General features: G+C 37.2%; 1 protein-coding gene across 1 annotated transcript; it reads left to right on the forward strand.

Annotated features, from left to right (window-relative positions):
- Nucleotides 1–1,358: 1,358 nt before the first annotated feature.
- Nucleotides 1,359–13,992, forward strand: LOC114361942 (uncharacterized). The gene is made up of 4 exons (XM_028317170.1): nucleotides 1,359–1,391; nucleotides 2,647–2,766; nucleotides 2,958–3,225; nucleotides 13,904–13,992. The coding sequence occupies exons 1-4, from the start codon at nucleotides 1,359–1,361 to the stop codon at nucleotides 13,990–13,992; spliced, it is 510 nt and encodes a 169-aa protein (XP_028172971.1).
- Nucleotides 13,993–18,354: the final 4,362 nt, after the last annotated feature.

Raw genomic sequence — 18,354 nt, forward strand, 5'->3', positions numbered from 1 at the left:
TTGTTGCACATACTTATGAAGTTACTGAAGTTCAGAACAATGGAATCTAGTTGCAAAAAGTATCAAACGAATGTTTTTCAATCCAGGAAGAGAAATAGTTCAAAAGCTGCATTCTGCTCTGTATAATTCCCAAAGGTACAGTCGCAGCCACGTGCCGAGCGCCAGGTGCCGCGACCGCACGTCTCTAAATTTAACGTCTTTATTTGTGTTCGACTGTACCGTGTTTTTAATCGCACGCTGCAATATGCAAGCTGCCATTTTAAAATAACTTTGCTTATTCCTGGCGCACCTAGGGTATGGAGGAATAAGTTAAGACTAATTTTACTAATTAAAGTAGTTTTACTTTAGTTGCTNCAGTTGGTTATAAAACTTGATTTGAGTTAAGCTTATTTCAGTTATCTTCTCTTTCTATCCTTTTACTTAAATTGTTCCAGCCATATAGGAGACTAACCTGCCTCATTGAGTCCGAAGGCATCGATGATTACTGATTTTAGTAAATGTCTTACCTAGATGTATTTAATAAATAGAAATCGAAGACAGAACCTCTCAGTCGAGAGAGTCATTGAATTTTGGGGGTATTTTGAATAATACTGAGTTAACGGTACCACCATAGGTGGGTAAACATATTCATAATGAATGACTATACTCGTACTAGTTAAGTAACTTGTCCAAGACTCATTTTTTTCTTTATTTCCAAAAAACAAGATAGGTTATTTAGTTTAACTTCGATAAATCAATATCCAAAACGCAAGGTAAACCCGCAAAAATTTTAAACTATATTTGTCCAAAGCTTTTTAAAAACAAAAACATTTAAAAGAAATAAAACAAGATCAAACATCTCGTTCAAACTCCGAAAGAGCAATTCCCCGGATTCCCCGCAGCAAGGTAATTAAGGCGCCACATTAATATTTGATAACACAATTAATTCGGCCAGGGTTGCCTCGTAAAATTTTCAATTTGCCCAACTTTCACCTGATAAAAGTTAAGTTAGGTAAAGTTGGAGATAAGAAGTGATTACGGGACTCGCTAATTATAATTTGGGAACTCGATTTTGGGAAGGGAGGTAGGGAAATTGTTTTGGAAAGGAATGTGGAGGTTTCGAGGATTCTTTTTAAATAGTTCGCATTTTTAGTTCAATTTGCTAACTCATACATTTCAACTAGGTAAAATACAGTGCAATAATTATAGAATCAAGAATATATTTTGTTTGTTATTGTAAGTACTCAATATCCATTAGAAACAGCCTCGCTTTACTGAGATAAGCTTCTGCAAATCCATGCCTCTAAGACACTACTGAAACTGCACACTTTTGGGAGTAATTCTCATTAACGTCAGATCACAGCTAAAAACAAAGTGAAATGACTCCTAAACGTAATTTGGATTCCATCTTGGTACTTTTCCCTGTTACTGTTCCCAAAATTGTACTCGTAACTAAAACAAGCTAAGCAACTTTTTCTTTCTAAGGTTTAAGAGCACTCTTTTAGTTTCCACGTATAACTTTATTATTACCAACCCCCAACTCCCAACTCAGCCCACCTGCGCGACTAAAGCACGCCGAATATAGCCAAAGTAATAACACGAGTGAACGATATTGTTTTTAAAATAATCTTTACGGCTGCAATAAATGTTTGTTGTTCGTACATCAACTGCACTCTGCATTGAAATCTAAAATAAGAACTATAACATCCGAATATGCATACACCTGGCTGTTGGGAAAGTAAATTTGCTGCCTATGAAGAAACCTAGCGATCGTAATTTTACTGTGTCCCCAATAATGTTGTAAAATTCTAGAAACTATAGGTCTAAAGGTATAGTTAAGCGCTCAGTCCGTGACTGAGGCATGGTAGCTGTACGAGAGGTTTTGAACCTTCGTTTGTGACCTGTCATCCGCTTTACAATGGAGGGAAGTCGAACCTTAATTTCGAACTCCTCCTATGTTCTTCTGATTAATTTCGTTTCGGGTCCAATGACAGTTTAACTTTCCCCCAGGACAAACTTGACCTTCATTGGTTGGGTTTTTATGGCGGTCAAGCTGTAGATCCTGGCTACACAGGAGTTGCAGTGGTGGGAACGAGAGGTGGGAATAGTCCCGTTAGCTGTACGCGAGACCCCTCTCGTACAGCTACCATGCCATACCCGAAAGAGTCTCGCTGACGTTTGACGTTTCAAAAACCACCCTCCAGTGCCGCTTCCATACCTTAGGCAGTTACGCGCTTGACCTAATCGTATAAGTAACTAACTAAGCCTTTGATATCAGACCATGACCATCAGATTGAAACCTAAAAATATCGCACAGCCCAAACTTTCCACGAGCATTATTAGCCCCACATTTAACTAAGCAATTAACACAATCAGAATGTAACGTGTGCAGATACAAATAAATCTTCGTGTCACTTGTCATTGACACCTTCGATCAATGTACCTGAATTTGTTCTGAGTGGAACGTGAGACGCGTGCGGAACGTCAACGAAACGCGTGCGGAACGCAGCTGGAACGCAGCGGGAACGCGACACGCGTAGCGCACCGAGGACAGGGCGAGGTGTTGGCAATTTATTGACGTGGAATCGTTTCTAAAGGTGAGAACCAAATTAGCAGGAAGGTAGGGCACTGGATAAGAAAATAAATTAGTACCCAAATANTGTAAAGCGCGGTATACGAGAAATAAACCAACGTCTCAATAATGATCGGTATATTACTGCTAGCACGGGTGCCCTTACTCGGAACTGGCTTCCAAACCTGGACAACATTATCCAACTTTTCGCTCAGGTGGAATATTCCTTCCACCTGACACAAATTCTTACCGGTCACGGCTATCACCGACAATACTTACATCGGTTCAAGATAGCTGAGACCGACAAGTGTAATTGCGATCCAAATGCTGTCCAGGATATACTCCATCTACNGTTTTTCATCACAACACTATCATTTATCTCAGACTGAAACATATGTGTATTCAGGTGGAATATTCCTTCCACCTGACACAAATTCTTACCGGTCACGGCTATCACCGACAATACTTACATCGGTTCAAGATAGCTGAGACCGACAAGTGTAATTGCGATCCAAATGCTGTCCAGGATATACTCCATCTACTCAAAGACTGTCCGCGTTTTATCCGGCAAAGAGTGCAACATATGGCTATATGCCAGTACCTTAAAGTAAAACCTTTTGAAATATCGGACCTGTTAAAGAGGGAAAGCACCATCAAATTATTCATAGAACTGTGTAAATATATTGTAAATCATTTAAAAGAATACAATAGTACTTAAGAAATAATATATTAAAAAAAAGTGCATAAATGTAAAATAAAAAAAATAATAAAAAAACAAAACCTCTAAAAAAAAACAATCTTACTTATTTTGTTGATTTTAAACCATGTACATAAATGTGTGTAAAGTATGGAGCCTACAAGTTTGCTCGTATACATTGGCGAGAAGCTACTAGCACTCTCTAAATATGTACATTCATTTGTCTGCATATTTAAAATACCATTACCTTGCAAAAACCAAACTCCGGTAATTTAGGCTGGAGTTAAAAAAAAAAATTCTGAATTGAATTTATTTCAAACCTTGAGCAATTTAGTAGAACGTCAATTTACATTACATTTACAGGAGAATTAACGAAAGTCTAAAGAAATTACAACCATTCTCTAAAATAAATTACCTACCCGAAACAATACAAATCATATCCATCAGTATCTGAAAACATTTGAAAAGTTTAAACAANTGTATTTCTCCAAAAAAAGCAGCTCAAAAATTATTCGTTTAATACATTGAGTTACCTATAATGTAGTTTAATATCAAAATTCCTCCACCACATTGTATGTTTATTTTTACTTAACTTACCTTTCCATAAATTCTACAATCGGTTTAAACGGATAGGCGCAGGTTCTCATTTTCCTATCGTGGTTAAAATCCAATTTTTTGTGGAAAATTATTCATCAATAATCCTTCAACAAAACATGTTTTGTTATCTGTTGTCATGACAACAGCTGTGTCAAAGTCGCAATGACAAGAAATAAACAATACAAATTTAAAATCATCATGTTAATTCAGCATTAAGCACTGTTCTAGGACACTTAAATTTTGCAGTGTTATTTTTGACATTTTTGTTATTTCCTACTCTATCTTTTCTATATAGTTAAAAAGGAGCGGCATTCGTTCTTTCATTCATCCATTCATAGAGTGTGAAGTTGGATACATTAACATGCTCACCAACATGACATCATAAAACCATCGAATTATCGCTAGCGAGTAAAGTATACGGTAATTGAACTCATGGTATGATTTTAATGCAAACTTCATCGATCCACGTTTAAACTCTATCGACTGTAGTATACGAATACAAGTTTTCGATGGCAACTCATGGTAGAGGCACAGAAAAACGAAAGAAAGTGACCAGTGTTACATTTCATAAGTAAGTACTACAATTCGACGCGTATTTTGCTTGAATTTGGCTTTCAAAAATTAAATACGGGAATGATACCAGTAACAAGAAAATTTATTTCCCAATTGTTCGCCGTACAAATACACTTCCTTTTTTATGAAATCGACACTTTTAAGTCGATTTATCTTATTGTTATTAGGTAGGAATTTTGAATTCAATAAATAAGTAAGTACATGATGCGTTCTGTTTTTGTTAATTATAAAATAATTAGAAACGTATTAAAAATTTCCCTACTTTCGGGAAAATCGCCTTCACTGTCTACACTCCCCAACAAAATTGACACTAATGACATAAGATTTTTGCCTCACTCTTGACGAAGCGTTTGTATGAAGACTATCCATCTAGGTTTTATTAATCTAAGATCACAACACTATCATTTATCACAGAATGAAACATATTCAATTCTGAATTGAATTTATTTCAAACATTGAGCAATTAGTAGAACATCAATTTACATTACATTTACAGGAGAATTAACGAAAGACTAAAGAAATTACAACCATTCTCTAAAATAAATTACCTACCCGAAACAATACAAATCATATCCATCAGTAATCTGAAAACATTTGAAAAAGTTTAAACAAACATTCGATACTAATTTCATCACTCCATAAACCATGGAAAGGTAACAAACGTGCAATATGGAACACGTTACTGATACGTTCCACGTAAAAATGTTCCGAAATGCAGGTGTTAAAAATCAACGAGAAAAAACGGTCGGCAAATAAAATCTAATCAGCGTAGATTTTCGAGGAGCAAAATAAATAGCGGCGAACAGAAATAAACACACGGCTCCGCGTCCGGTAGCGTGTGAATTACCTGTTGGTTTTACTGAAATGTTTGATGCGTTTGCGCTTGATCGATATTTATAGCGCGACCGGAGGGAGTTGATACTTGAGAACATTTTGTAATTTCCTGGTCAGTTATGTTTAACTTTAAAGATAGAAATAAATGAGTATGGTCACTTACACACCGCTTTCAAACTAACTACAAGTGAAGTAGTGTAATAAATAGTGGCGGTTTGGATGGTTTCAGTTGCAGAGTTTAATTCTAGAAAGATAAGCTACGATAGACGTTTTAAACTCATAACTTCTGACATCGAATTATTTCAATCACTGGGATAAATTTAAGAAAAATCTAAAAAATATATATTTTGTCTAAATACTAAAGTACGAGTACGTCCCAGTTAATATTGCTGTATCATATAGGTATATGACTGCATTCTTAGATGGAATATTAAGGAGAATTGTGAGAAAGTAAGCTCAAATATAACAAAGCACCAAACCAAAAACATATAATAGTAAATGATCAAAGTCTCATGCGCGTAGTACGTCCCGTAAACGGTCGGCCATGTGTTTCTTGTTCGGTGCGCGCGCGCCGCAATTCGGTCGCAATCAACATTACACCTGCCCGATATTTATTGGGGGCCCGCATTTATGAGGAAACCCTTGTGATTTCATCATCATGGAATTCATCAACAGCTACGCTTTCGACAACAAAATGAAATAACGAAAAAAAGGCTAAACAAAGAACTGTAAAGACAGAACAGATAATGATAAACTGAAGCATTCTTTGTTGGGTTTCATTAGCAAAAAGCAGCTAAAAAAAAGTAGCAGCTATGCTGAAAATCATAAACTTTCTATACGACTACCCACAGCTGTTGCAGTTGCAGTGTGAGAAACAAGTGATATAATACGACGGAACTGACACGAGTGTAAGATTGATTGTACAAGATCTACCTACTATCTACTCCGATTTGTATACTGCTGGAAAAGGCCACGGATTTCCACAAATAACGAATCAATAAGTAGTACTACCACCATACAACGACGGATTCGCCAGAACCCTGCACATCCACGACGCAACTCATGCCTGCACAGTTTTTATATTATGCGCTATTTCCAATCTCGTACTCCTGCGTGTTTATATTATTTGATGGGCGCCGTTCTAAAATCTTCATAAGAGTTTTCTTGTTGATGCTAACCCGGTATTTGGTATACACAGTTTTTATTCGGATGACGTTTGTAAATACGCGTCTAGGTGCGCTGGAATAAATTCTTTTAGCAAAATAAACTTAATTTTATTACTTTTCAGAAAAAAATTTCGTCGGAATCGTACCGTAAGAATTTTAGTACCGAGTGAATTGATGGTTTTACAGTCATATTAAAGTTACTACATTTCTTTTCGGTTTTACAGGCTCTTCAATACAAACAATTTTTGCTGTAAGATCAACATTAAAAGTGTGAAAAAGCACATGCTTCAAACATTGCTTTGCATTGCACTAAATACACTCGGCGTCAAATAAATCGCACTTCCTACGACAACAATATACATACCCTTGAAAGCATTAGTCGCGGGAGGTGCGATTTCTTTGAAGCCGAGTGTATAATCTATACTAATATTATAAATGCGAAAGTAGCTCTGTCTGTCTGTCTTGCTTTCACGCCTTTGTTTGAGTTTGAGTCCCGGGAAAGGACATACTAGGATAGTTTTTATCCCGGTTTTTGAAACAAGGACGCGAGCGATAGTTTTTCTGTGACAGACAAAATTCCACGCGGGCGAACCGCGGTCGGAAAGCTAGTAGAAGATAAATGAGACTGTTTCCATATCTTGTTCTTCCTTAGCAACTTTTGTCTACCTAGAATTTATAATTTACGGCAATACTTATTTTCACGAAATCCAGTTCGTATTCGAGTAACCTATATCCGTTTTCCAATTGACAAAGGCACAAATAAAACTCAAAGTTTTTTGCCATTAAATAAAAGAAGAAGACGATACAATTTTCACTGCTTTCAGGAAACCATATTATTATTATAAGATCGGACAAAGGTAAGAACAAATAGTTAATTAGTAAACAGTTACAAAACCAGTGTACCTATCACCCACCATGATAACAGTTCTAAAGTTCGTTCAGTTAAACTGTAGTCTGAACAAACAGTAAGTATGTAAAGTTTCTTCAGTAATAACAGTATTACCAAGCAGTACATAGCTACACCTGCTTTTATCTGCGCGGAGACAAAGCAAACGAACCACTTAGACGCCGTAGTTAAAACGCTCATTATGAGCTGCTGATGAGAATACGTTATAGGGATGGGACAGGGGCAGTATCGATACTAATGTTCTATCGATAATGTAGCGGAATATGTTTTAATAAAAAGTCATTGAACCTTTATAGTTGAATTTCAATAGAAATGTTGGGATAATTTTAAAGATAATTTAAAGAAAAAGTATGTTAGATACAATGCTGACGTGAAGTCTTTTATGTTTTTTATTTAATAAATGAAAATGTAGAGACGAAGTAGAACCCATGTGTAGGTGAAACTAACTTCTGAATATGAAACAACCACATCATACTAAAGACTCATAATCTAGACTCCTAAGGCCCTTAATACATTTATCCGAGAATAACTCATGGTATAACTAGCACATTGAAAGTTTCAATATGGGAAAATGTCCAAAATTAATGTCGAATAACTGACGATTTATTCTGAGATTAATATTTACTCTTGTTTGGTCGAATCCACCCTAAAACATGACAGAAAGACGCTGGATGCTGGCTGGGCATATACCAATACCAACCGGGTTATATGGAAATCGTGGAGGAAGACCTATGTTCAGCAGTGGAATGGAAAGAAAGTTAGCAAAAACTATGACCGAGCACAACAAACAACAACACAGAATATTTAGCAGACTAAAAATGGTAGGTATCTATCGATAGTCATAGGTAAGCACATCACTTAACCAACATTAGGGCTGATACAAAATGAAATTATACAACGATCCACCTACGCATTGCAATACACTGTTTGCACACCCAATGGCTTCTTACATCTTGAACCTTAATTTTAATCCTTATTGCCTACGTCATAAAGTTTTCTTGACACCACAGAGATGTTGTGTCATAACCAAGTTAAGGCAACCTGCTTCGCACCAGTTAATCCCTTTTATCTTAATGTGACAAGTGGTTCATTACTTCTGGTGAGAAATGGAGGCAATTCCACGGAGGAGGTGAGGTGTGTGAATGAAGGCTATTTCGGGACAAAGAAAGGTTAAGTATGATATAATAAAGTTAATGGAATTGATATTTAATTTTGTTGTTTTGTTTAGAGTACCTATTTTCACGACTTTCTTTTTCTTTGCCTGGCCCATTCCTATTTCATTTGGGGTCGGTTCACGACTTAACTGAAAAAAATATAGAGCTACTTTATACGACAAAATTGATTGTGAAATATTCAAGTTAGACCAGGAAGCCTGTCTTGACTTACTATAAATAAATATTGCTCGGGGTTGATCTTGGTTAAATAAAAAAGCTTTTGAATTTGACTCGTACCTGAATATTTTATTGTGGTATCGGCCCAATTCAAATTCTTATTTAGTACCCAGAACATTTTCCAAGCATTCCTAATTAATTTTACATCGTTTTTATACTGGTACTTACAAAGTAATAGGTGTCGGCATTATTAATTTACATAAATATTCCAAACCATGATAAACGACGCATCATCCCATCAACGAGAATAAATACCATGCGCCTGAGCATTCGTCAGCTCTAAAACAAAGAACAATGTAACAAATGTCGCGCGTATTATCGCCGCGTGAAACATGGCCGCCATTTCTCAGGTGTCAAAACATATATCTAGGAATATTAATGGCCAAGTCTAGATGGGATTAGACTCTTTTGTTGGTGGGCTTGATCGTCATTAGATTTAAATGCGGAAGGGATTTATTGTATCCATTAAATTAATGGGATTGATGCGCGTTTGTTTTATCTATCAGTCTATTTGTTAGGATGTGAACTTTGAAGACTTAAAAGTTTGTTTCTTGCTGACCTGGAATTCAATTGTTTATAAGACTTCAATAGTCCTACTAAAATCCTTTAATGATATATTTATTACTAATTAAAAACTTAATTATTGTCGTCTTGAATGATGTATTTATTACCAATTAAATCAAATTGACGCTCTGTCAACGACTAGAGTTCATAAAATTAACATTCGAAGATTTATTACGTCTTCATTCGTTTACTTCTTACTGAAATTAATAATACAGCTTTCATCCGATAGTGTTCAAAATACAGGCACATACCCAATACTTATTCAAGGTTAACCCAAGCTATTAACCTTTGATAATTTTTCTTCTTCCTTTTCTTAATCCTTCCGGCTCGAGCCGGAAGACGTAGCGTGGGCAGGCCTCCCACTAGGTGGACCGACGATCTGGTGAGGGTCGCGGGAGGTGCCTGGATGTGATGAGCGGCGCAGGACCGGTCTTTGTGGAAATCCTTGGGGGAGGCCTTTGTCAGCAGTGGGCGTCTTTCGGCTGAAACGAACGAACGAATGGGGAAGCCAAAACCAGGCCTGCATCTTACCTGATAGAAAGGGATAAAGTTGAAAACGTAAAGAACTGACCCAACTAAAGCTTACTACCCGCGCAATAATTACGTTCTGAATTAAAGGCGAGTTACACCGTACGTACATTGTCACCTCAAACTAAGATTAACAACGCATCAATACCAAACAGGCGGGCAGGCGACCCGTTAACCTGTTGATTTAATCGTCGATTAGTCTTCATTAGCCGGCTTAAATCGGCTCCCGGCTAATAGGCACTAATAGTGATGTCTACGCGGCTTAGACGTTACATATTGCTACATATTCCTGGAACCTGGAGTTGTGGAGCAGGTGCTAATCTGCGCTTGATCAGCATAAGCTATCCACTTTAGTCTACAAGTTTAACAAATTGGTGTGGAGATGTACCTACTCCTCGTACTCGTAGATAATATAGTTTGAAAACCAAATTAGGTGAACATAAAATTTTGAAAATTATAAATAACTTAAAAAATTCGAACTGCCTAAGGCGGGAAAATTAGAAAATTAGCACTTAATCATCACATGTAAGACAAATTGTAGCGCACAGGTTATTAAATTTAATAATGACGGAAAATAAAAACTTGAAATAGTCTCCCTGTCTCTTGGCCAGCAGTAAACTGCAATGAACTAATGACTTTTTCCAGTGAACATTATTTTACTAGTAGAACTTTGAAGAAATTCAGCGGGACTCATCTCTTTAGGTAGAACACAAACAATCAGGATAAAAAAATGTTTTTTTTGTAGATACTAAAAATACACGTGATGTTGGGTGGGGGGTAGGGGGTAGTCTTAAACCTCACCATGTATCACCAAGGGGGAGGGGGCGTTAAAAATGCTTAAAAAAAGATCACGTGAATAATGGCCCCCTAAGAGCTGATATTGCACGAGTATAGTAAGCACAATAGCAAGCTGTCTTTTCCACTTCGTCGTTATTTTGTGTAAGAACAACAGAAAATCAAGCTGCGCACTATTATGTGATTTCACCAAACCATACGTGCCACACCTTGGTTCGATATTTGAGTCCCACACTATACGCCGTTACCCGCAGGTGTTGCGATTGCGTTCCGCTGCAGTTACGTGCTACGTTCGGCTCTACGTAATTGGAACTTAGAGGAGGCTTCTCTTATTTGTATCTAATTCCCCATAAATTTTAAAAATACTATGGGAAATCTAGTAATAGAACAGATGATGCTCATAACAGGTCTGAGTTTATTTTAAATAGAAGCCACAAGAGTGACTGATAAAAGCTACAAATTAATACAATATGGGATAAGTACTCAGCTGTTTTTACTCGACTGCGCCAGAAAGGAGGGTTACGATTTTTGTATTACATTCTTTTGACTCTATGTACGCTACAAAATAGTTGCTATTTACCAGTGCATTCGGTTAAATAAATGGCATAAATAAATAAAACCTTATAAGTAGATAGCAGTGTGGTAGATTTTCACTGGACGGTATGAAAATCTGAGTTTTAAATAATATATTTTAAATTAAGATCACACACTAATTAAGAAAAGCAAGCTAGTCTATACTTAGCCCGCACTCGGGAAGCTGATTTTCACAATGTGCCTAATGTTCGCGCGGCTTAATTGAGCGCGTCGGTGTGTCGCCGGCTTTATTGTTATTGTCTCAACCTGCCTGCGAACGTAAAATATGGTCTGCATGGCCTTTTAATATTGGATTTGTCCTTGATTAGGCACCTATACGATTTGCATTCATTATTGGTTACAAATTTTGCCACAATATGCAGTAGGCCTAAGATGCGAGTCGCGGTAAGCGGTTATCACGCCATTTTATCGATTTTGCCCATACATTTTGACGTCGATAAAAGTTATCACGGCGCGCATCTTGGCCTACTGGTATAGTTATGGGATCGACAGCAGAAGCATGATTACCTACACAAGAAATTCATCTTTTTTTATGCAAGGGATAATATGAAAATGTAAGGTATGCCAAGGGTAAGATGAGAATTTTGGAACACAGTTGGTATCCACGAGTCCTAAATGAAAACGCAGAAACGTGCTAGCCACATTAAAATTTGCACGATATTCCAACAAAATAACGGAATTGACTTTCTTATCTTTATTCTCTATATCGCGGTTTACCTTAGGGCTTGTACACAAAACTGTGAAATGGCGCGATACGGAATCGTAACCCAAATAATTAACTTTNTTTTGCGAAAACGGGAAATATTCAAACTACTTATTTTCACGCGTACGAAGTCGCGGGCACAGCTAAGTATTTAAACTATACTAATACTTAAATCTTTAAATTTTAAAGATTTCAAAGAAACTAAAATAGAAAAGTTAATTGCTAAAGTTTTCAGACCAAAATGAAGTGTTATTTTTAGAGAAGTTAAGCCCTAGAGTTATTAGTTATTATGAAATTGACGTAAGAAACGGTTTGTGGGCGGAGAATGATTATACAGGGTGGGCCGAAAATGTATGAAATTAGATACCAAGGCAATTAGTGTGACGGTGGGGTTGTTACGACCTTTGCAAATATTGAGAACAATACAAGCTTTTCTTTAACGCGCCAGCTATGGAACAACGCTAGCACGTTCAAGATACTGTGCTGTTTTAAAACGGCGTACGTAGCTTTTTTATTGTTCTACCAATTTATCTATTTAAGTAGAAAATTGGCACACTTGCCCCGGTCCATATGCAAAATTTTACAATAAAACCTACAAGTGAAATAGATTCTAAATAATATGCTGATTAAAGTTCCCTTCACAAAATACAATTTTTAAACCATTGAATAATAAGTTGGAATTGCAAGTGTGAAAGTTGACCTTTTAAGCGCAGTTTCCCATCAACCACGCGTCGTTTTAGATACCTCGAATCGTTTTAAAGAAATCAAGCGTTGCTATTTGCAAATTTTGGCCCACACTGTACCTAAGTACTGCACTAAGTACTGGTATCGAAACCAATTTTTTTTTAAAGTATCATCGCGTCAACACAACGATTTAAAAAACATTTCGAAAACATGGTGTTCTCGACATTCAATCAATAAACATGTATTGACAAACAAACTTAATAACTTCTGTTTAGTATTCCTATGGATTCCTGAAGATACGGACGCTTTGATCAATACGCATTTCCATTAACAATATCGTATACCTAACAGTGATGTTTATTTTCACATCTAAATAATATATCGTAAATATTTTCTACTTCTTGTATATTATATGTATGTATTCTATAAAGGCGGATTTACACGTAAGTACTTATAAGTTGTTAAGTAGGTAACTAAATTGTAACTTAATTGAAAATATTCCATTCCTTATTAAAGGAACGTTTCATTGAATTCTGTCCATTACAGGATGCTGGATCGAGGTGAATTATGCTAATCGAAACAAACGACTTTAACCTAATTTTGCTTAATTAGTTTACAGTTTTTAACAAAAACTACTTACTTACCTAGGCACTTAAATACTACACAGATAAATAAATGATTTAGTAGTATAAATGTAATGTTTAGTAGTCTTAACTATCTATAGGTATCTACCTAATATAACTTGAAACAAACGTAGGTAAATTTATCAGTTTTCAAATTCTGTTATTCGCACTAATAGAAATATAACTAGTGTCAAAGGAATAAACTATATTTGCAAAGTGTATAAGTTTGATTGGTGTTATGTTTGTTCTAATGTGTTTACAGCGAGGTTTGTCACGTTTAATACACACTCATCCTACTCGACTTGGAACACTTCCAAGCGGTTTGTATCTTGTCTGCTACATCGAGATTTGGAGTATAGCTGCGGTGTAACTTTAAAGAAAGCGGGCTTTTCCAATATCCGTAAAACAACCCCGAAATGTAACTCAGATAAGAAAATTTATTTTAGTTCTGCTTATTTTGGAAGCTGGCGTTACTGAACTTGACCTTTAGGGTTATTGTGTTAAGTTATACCTAGTACCTATCTACGAATCTTGGTTTAAATGGATTTAACTCTTTAATTTTAGCTCCTGTGATTAAAATATCAGATTAGAAATGACTAGTAAGTAGGTAGGTACATACGTTCCATAATTATCATGTGCCATTGTTTAGATCATAGTACAAAAATTGTTTGTCGAATTTAAATGCTTTTCCCTTAGCCTTTTTGCGTCGCGACAACCCACCAGACGCTGTTACTGACGCGTCGGAATTGAGCGGAAATATCCTGATTAAATTTTCCGAGCAATGATATCGCTCTGTGGCATTTGCCGGTGCACAAAATGCGGGACAGGAATTAATTTAGATTCCATTCTTATTTTCATTCAAATGGGTACTTAAAATACCAATACGATTACTTTTACGTACTCATTGTAAGATAATAACAAACATCTACCTACTTAAATTCAAGGTTCTTTTACTAAAACAAAAGACAGTGAAAGTAGGTTCTCACTTTAAATAAGAACAAAACAACCAAAAGAGTCAACACTTTCAAAACAACGTTCAAAACTTATCTACCTAACAAGTTTCACAAGTCAAAGATCGCATGATCACTCGGAAAGGTCCAACTTTTGATACGTAACTTAAGTTTAAATTAATAAATATTGAGTTCAATTAACGGCAACTTTCGACATAAAACAAGTTCGATTACACGTATAGATCGAGATGTCTATTGTTCATTCTAATTCATAGAAAACTTCCCAATATTTTTTGTTGCGAGATCCCTTATTAAAACTGCTGGGCCCAAAATCTGCCAATCTCAAGAGTGTCCCTCCAAATTGTTAGCGTAATCAGTTTCATTACAAAATGGGATTTACACTCGACGTCAAATAAATCGCGCCTCCCGCGTCAACTTTTAAGATTTTCTTCTGACACAAACATGGTTCACTATCAATATTGGTATTATTTGAATGTCAATAAATAAACATAAAGAAAAACACATTTATTTTTTTATAAACAATTAACAGGTACCATAAATGTGACTTGAAAAAAGACCTCACTTGGGGCTCACCTCTGGGACCAACCAATTAGACCAATTTTTGTGGTTGTAAAATCAAATAATGATTGATATCACGTGTCCTCTTTAGCATATGGATAGCGATTAATCCCAATTTAACAATTTTATAGCCATAAAAGTTGGCTCAAGCGTAACTACCTGTCGCTTTAAGAAAAGACTCTGGATCCTTCTAAAGATACATTTTTGGAGTAAAAACCTTTCCTAATATTGAAATGGAGTTTAGAACTAGGCTTTCAAATGGTACCAATATTGGTGGGAAGTGGGGATGCATACGTTTGAAAGTGCTTGTCGCGAGAGGTGCGATTTATTTGACACCGAGTGTATTATTCTAGCTCTACGGATTAAAATGAGGTCTGAGCTTGCGTAATGTCCGCGGCGCGCCAAATCGTCTGCAAAATCACTATATTAGGCTGGGCGGTTTTGTTGGACTGTCCATTTGATGGCCTGGGCGGGCTACTAGCGGGGAACGACTGGCTGTAAGTGGAGTAGGTTAGGAAAATGTCAACTTGACAATCAACCGATTTTCTTGATAGATTTGACAGTCTTTCATACATCTAAATAAAACGCACAATTTCGGGCAATACCTTTGAATAAACTCAATAACTTTTCACAATGTAGGTAACTAATTGATAATTGATTGTATTTTGAGTTGTAGTACTATTAATATCCAACTAAGTATAATTTTGTAGAATAATATCCAACTATGTACTTATTAATTAATTTGGTCGCCGAATTTTGAAATTGAAACCGTTTAACATACCTACTCGTCCAAATACAATTAAGTTTGTTACGTCTTGACATTTATATTTATTAGCCGTGAATATTTTGTAAAATAACTTTAATATTGTTTATGATTGCTATTCTAACAAATTCCGCGTAAAATTCGTCAGTTTATAAGATAATTGTTTACAGGTTTCAGAATTGACTTTAATTTGCTACAAACTCGTAGCTATTATAAATAATAATGCCAGGTTTAGGTAAAAACTAAAGTTATCTTCTGTACTAAATCTAAAAGTCCTTAATTAAACCTGAAAGTTCTTTGATATTTTCAGTGAAGTGAAACGGCAAAATAGCCGGATAAAATTTTGCTTCCATAAAATGTAAAACATTTATCTTCGTCTAACAGGGTTGTGGAACAACCTGTGGGTTTTCCCTTCAATAAAACCACTGCCAAACCTTTAGGAAATTATATTCAATCCCACATGAAAAATTGATAAAAGAAAAGACGAAAAAACAGGACTCGTTGCTATGGAGATCGATGCTCGTTGCTTGGTAGTGTTGTGCGCGTTCCGTAGTGATGTACGAAGCCGCCACACCACCCCCCTGGGAGAATCAAGGTTCTTCCTGGAAAAATTTAGGAAAATTAACACGACGTCCAGAACGTGTCGTTCGTGACTGTGGTACGTCGATCTCTATGCGACCAGGTATCGCCTCCTGACTGTCTGCTGCTAAGACGTAAGCAGGCTTAACTCTGTCAATGGAGACTGTGACAGGTCCTCTGGCTAAGTGTATGGTAACAGTCTTATCAGTGCGAGATAATACTTTGTGTGGTCCTGTGTAAGGTGGTTGCAATGCGCCTCTGAGTGCATCCGTTCGTAAAAATACATGTGATGACGTCTTGAGATCTTCATGTACGAATACAGACTTGTTGGTGTGTCGAGCAGCTGGCACAGGATTTAATCGGGACATGTGTTCTTTAAGTTGCGAGACAAATTCCGTGGTGCTTGGTGTAGTTTTAGAGACATGAAAGAACTCACCAGGTATTCTCAAAGTCTCACCATAAACCATCTCAGCGGCGCTAGCTTTGATGTCCGGTTTCCAGGCAGATCTCATGCCCAAGAGTACGGCTGGTAAGACCTCAGTCCATTTGCCTTCTTCATGGGCCATGATTGCAGCCTTGAGCGTCCTATGTAACCTCTCGACCATACCATTCGACGCTGGGTGGTACGCCGTGGTGTGATGAAGCCTTGTCCCACAGAGCCCTGTCAAGGATTTAAATAGTTGTGAGTTAAATTGTCGCCCTTGATCTGTCGTTACTGTTTGCGGACAGCCAAACCTAGATATCCACGTGGTGAAAAATGCCTTGGCAACAGTTTCAGCGGTAATGTCACGTAATGGTGTGACTTCTGGCCATCTGGTGAAGCGGTCTATCGCTGTGAGACAGTATTTGTAGTCTTCTGAGAGTGGCAAGGGACCGATTAAATCGATATGCACATGGCTGAAGCGAGCAGGAGGAAGTCGAAAATTGCCTAAAGCAGCTGAAGTATGTCGCTGTACTTTACTTCGTTGGCAAGAAATGCACGCCTGGGCCCAGGTACGGCAATCCTTCCGTACAGAGGGCCAGACAAAGCGCTCAGTTACAAGCTTGACAGATGCTTTTATTCCTGGATGACTCATGCTGTGTATAGAATTGAAAATTTGGCGTCGTAGGTCCTCAGGTATGAAAGGGCGCATTCTTGAAGTTGAACCATCGCAAAAAATATGGATTTTGGTACCTGGTATTGGAACTTTAGTTAGCTTGAGAGAAAATGAGGGATCTTTGAGGATTTGCTGTAGTTCTTCACTGTGTTTTTGAGATTGAGCAATCGTTTCAAAATCTGGTGGTGCGTGGACAGCTTCTATGCGTGTCAAGGCATCGGCAGTGATGTTGTCCTTTCCTGAGATGTGCCTTATATCAGTTGTGTACTGTGAAATTAACTCCAGATGATTGAGCTGTCTTGGTGAACATTGCTGATGCTTCTTCTGAAATGCATACGTTATGGGTTTGTGATCAGTGAATATAATGAAATGCCGACCTTCAAGCATGTACTTGAAATGTTTTATGCTCTCGTAAATTGCTAAAAGTTCAGGATCATAAGTACTGTACAGCTGTTGAGTCTTGTTCAGTTTCTTGGAAAAGAAACCCAAAGGTTGCCATTCTTTGTCAACTAGTTGCTGCAGGACCGCACCCAGGGCTGAGTTTGAGGCATCAGTGACAAGGGCTAGCGGAGAGTTAGGCATAGGATGAGCTAATAATGTAGCTTTGTTAACACCAGCTTTGCATTTGACAAAAGTTTCCAGTAATTCAGGTGTCCAAGTAAGCAGCGTGGAGCCTTTGAGCTTAGGGCCAGCAATCATGTTATGAAGTAATGCCTGATCTTCTGCTGCGTGAGATATGAACCGGCGATAAAAATTCATGATTCCCAAAAATCTACGCAAACCACTCACAGTTTTTGGTGGAGGATAATCTTGAAGTGTCTGGATCCGGTCATCCAATGGTCGAGTACCTTCAGCAGATATGATGTAACCTAGAAAGGTTATCTCTGACTGACCAAAGGAACACTTAGCTTCGTTGATATGCAATCCATAGTCTTCCAGACGACGAAATACAGCTTCCAGGTGTTGCAGGTGAAGGCTCTCAGAACTTGAGAATATCAGGATGTCATCTATGTACGAGTAACAGAAATCTAGCCCTCTGAGCACCTCATCTAGAAATCTTTGAAATGTTTGAGAAGCATTGCGAAGACCGAAGGTCATAAATGGGAATTCAAACATTCCAAAAGGTGTTGTTATGGCAGTTTTTGGTATGTCGTCCTTAAATACTGGAATTTGGTTGAA

The sequence above is a fragment of the Ostrinia furnacalis genome, unplaced genomic scaffold (genome assembly GCF_004193835.3).
Source record: "Ostrinia furnacalis isolate ACB-3 unplaced genomic scaffold, ASM419383v2 OfSCF6075, whole genome shotgun sequence".
NCBI classification, from domain to species: Eukaryota; Metazoa; Arthropoda; class Insecta; order Lepidoptera; family Crambidae; genus Ostrinia; species Ostrinia furnacalis.

Bases quoted from the DNA above. Each gene is read 5' to 3' on its own strand.
- LOC114361942 (XM_028317170.1), top strand. From the start codon at position 1,359: ATGACTCCTAAACGTAATTTGGATTCCATCTTG. The intron at 2,767-2,957 runs GTGGAATATTCC...ATGTGTATTCAG, and splicing joins TTATCCAACTTTTCGCTCAG to GTGGAATATTCCTTCCACCT. The intron at 3,226-13,903 runs GTAAATATATTG...CTTTTCCCTTAG, and splicing joins CAAATTATTCATAGAACTGT to CCTTTTTGCGTCGCGACAAC.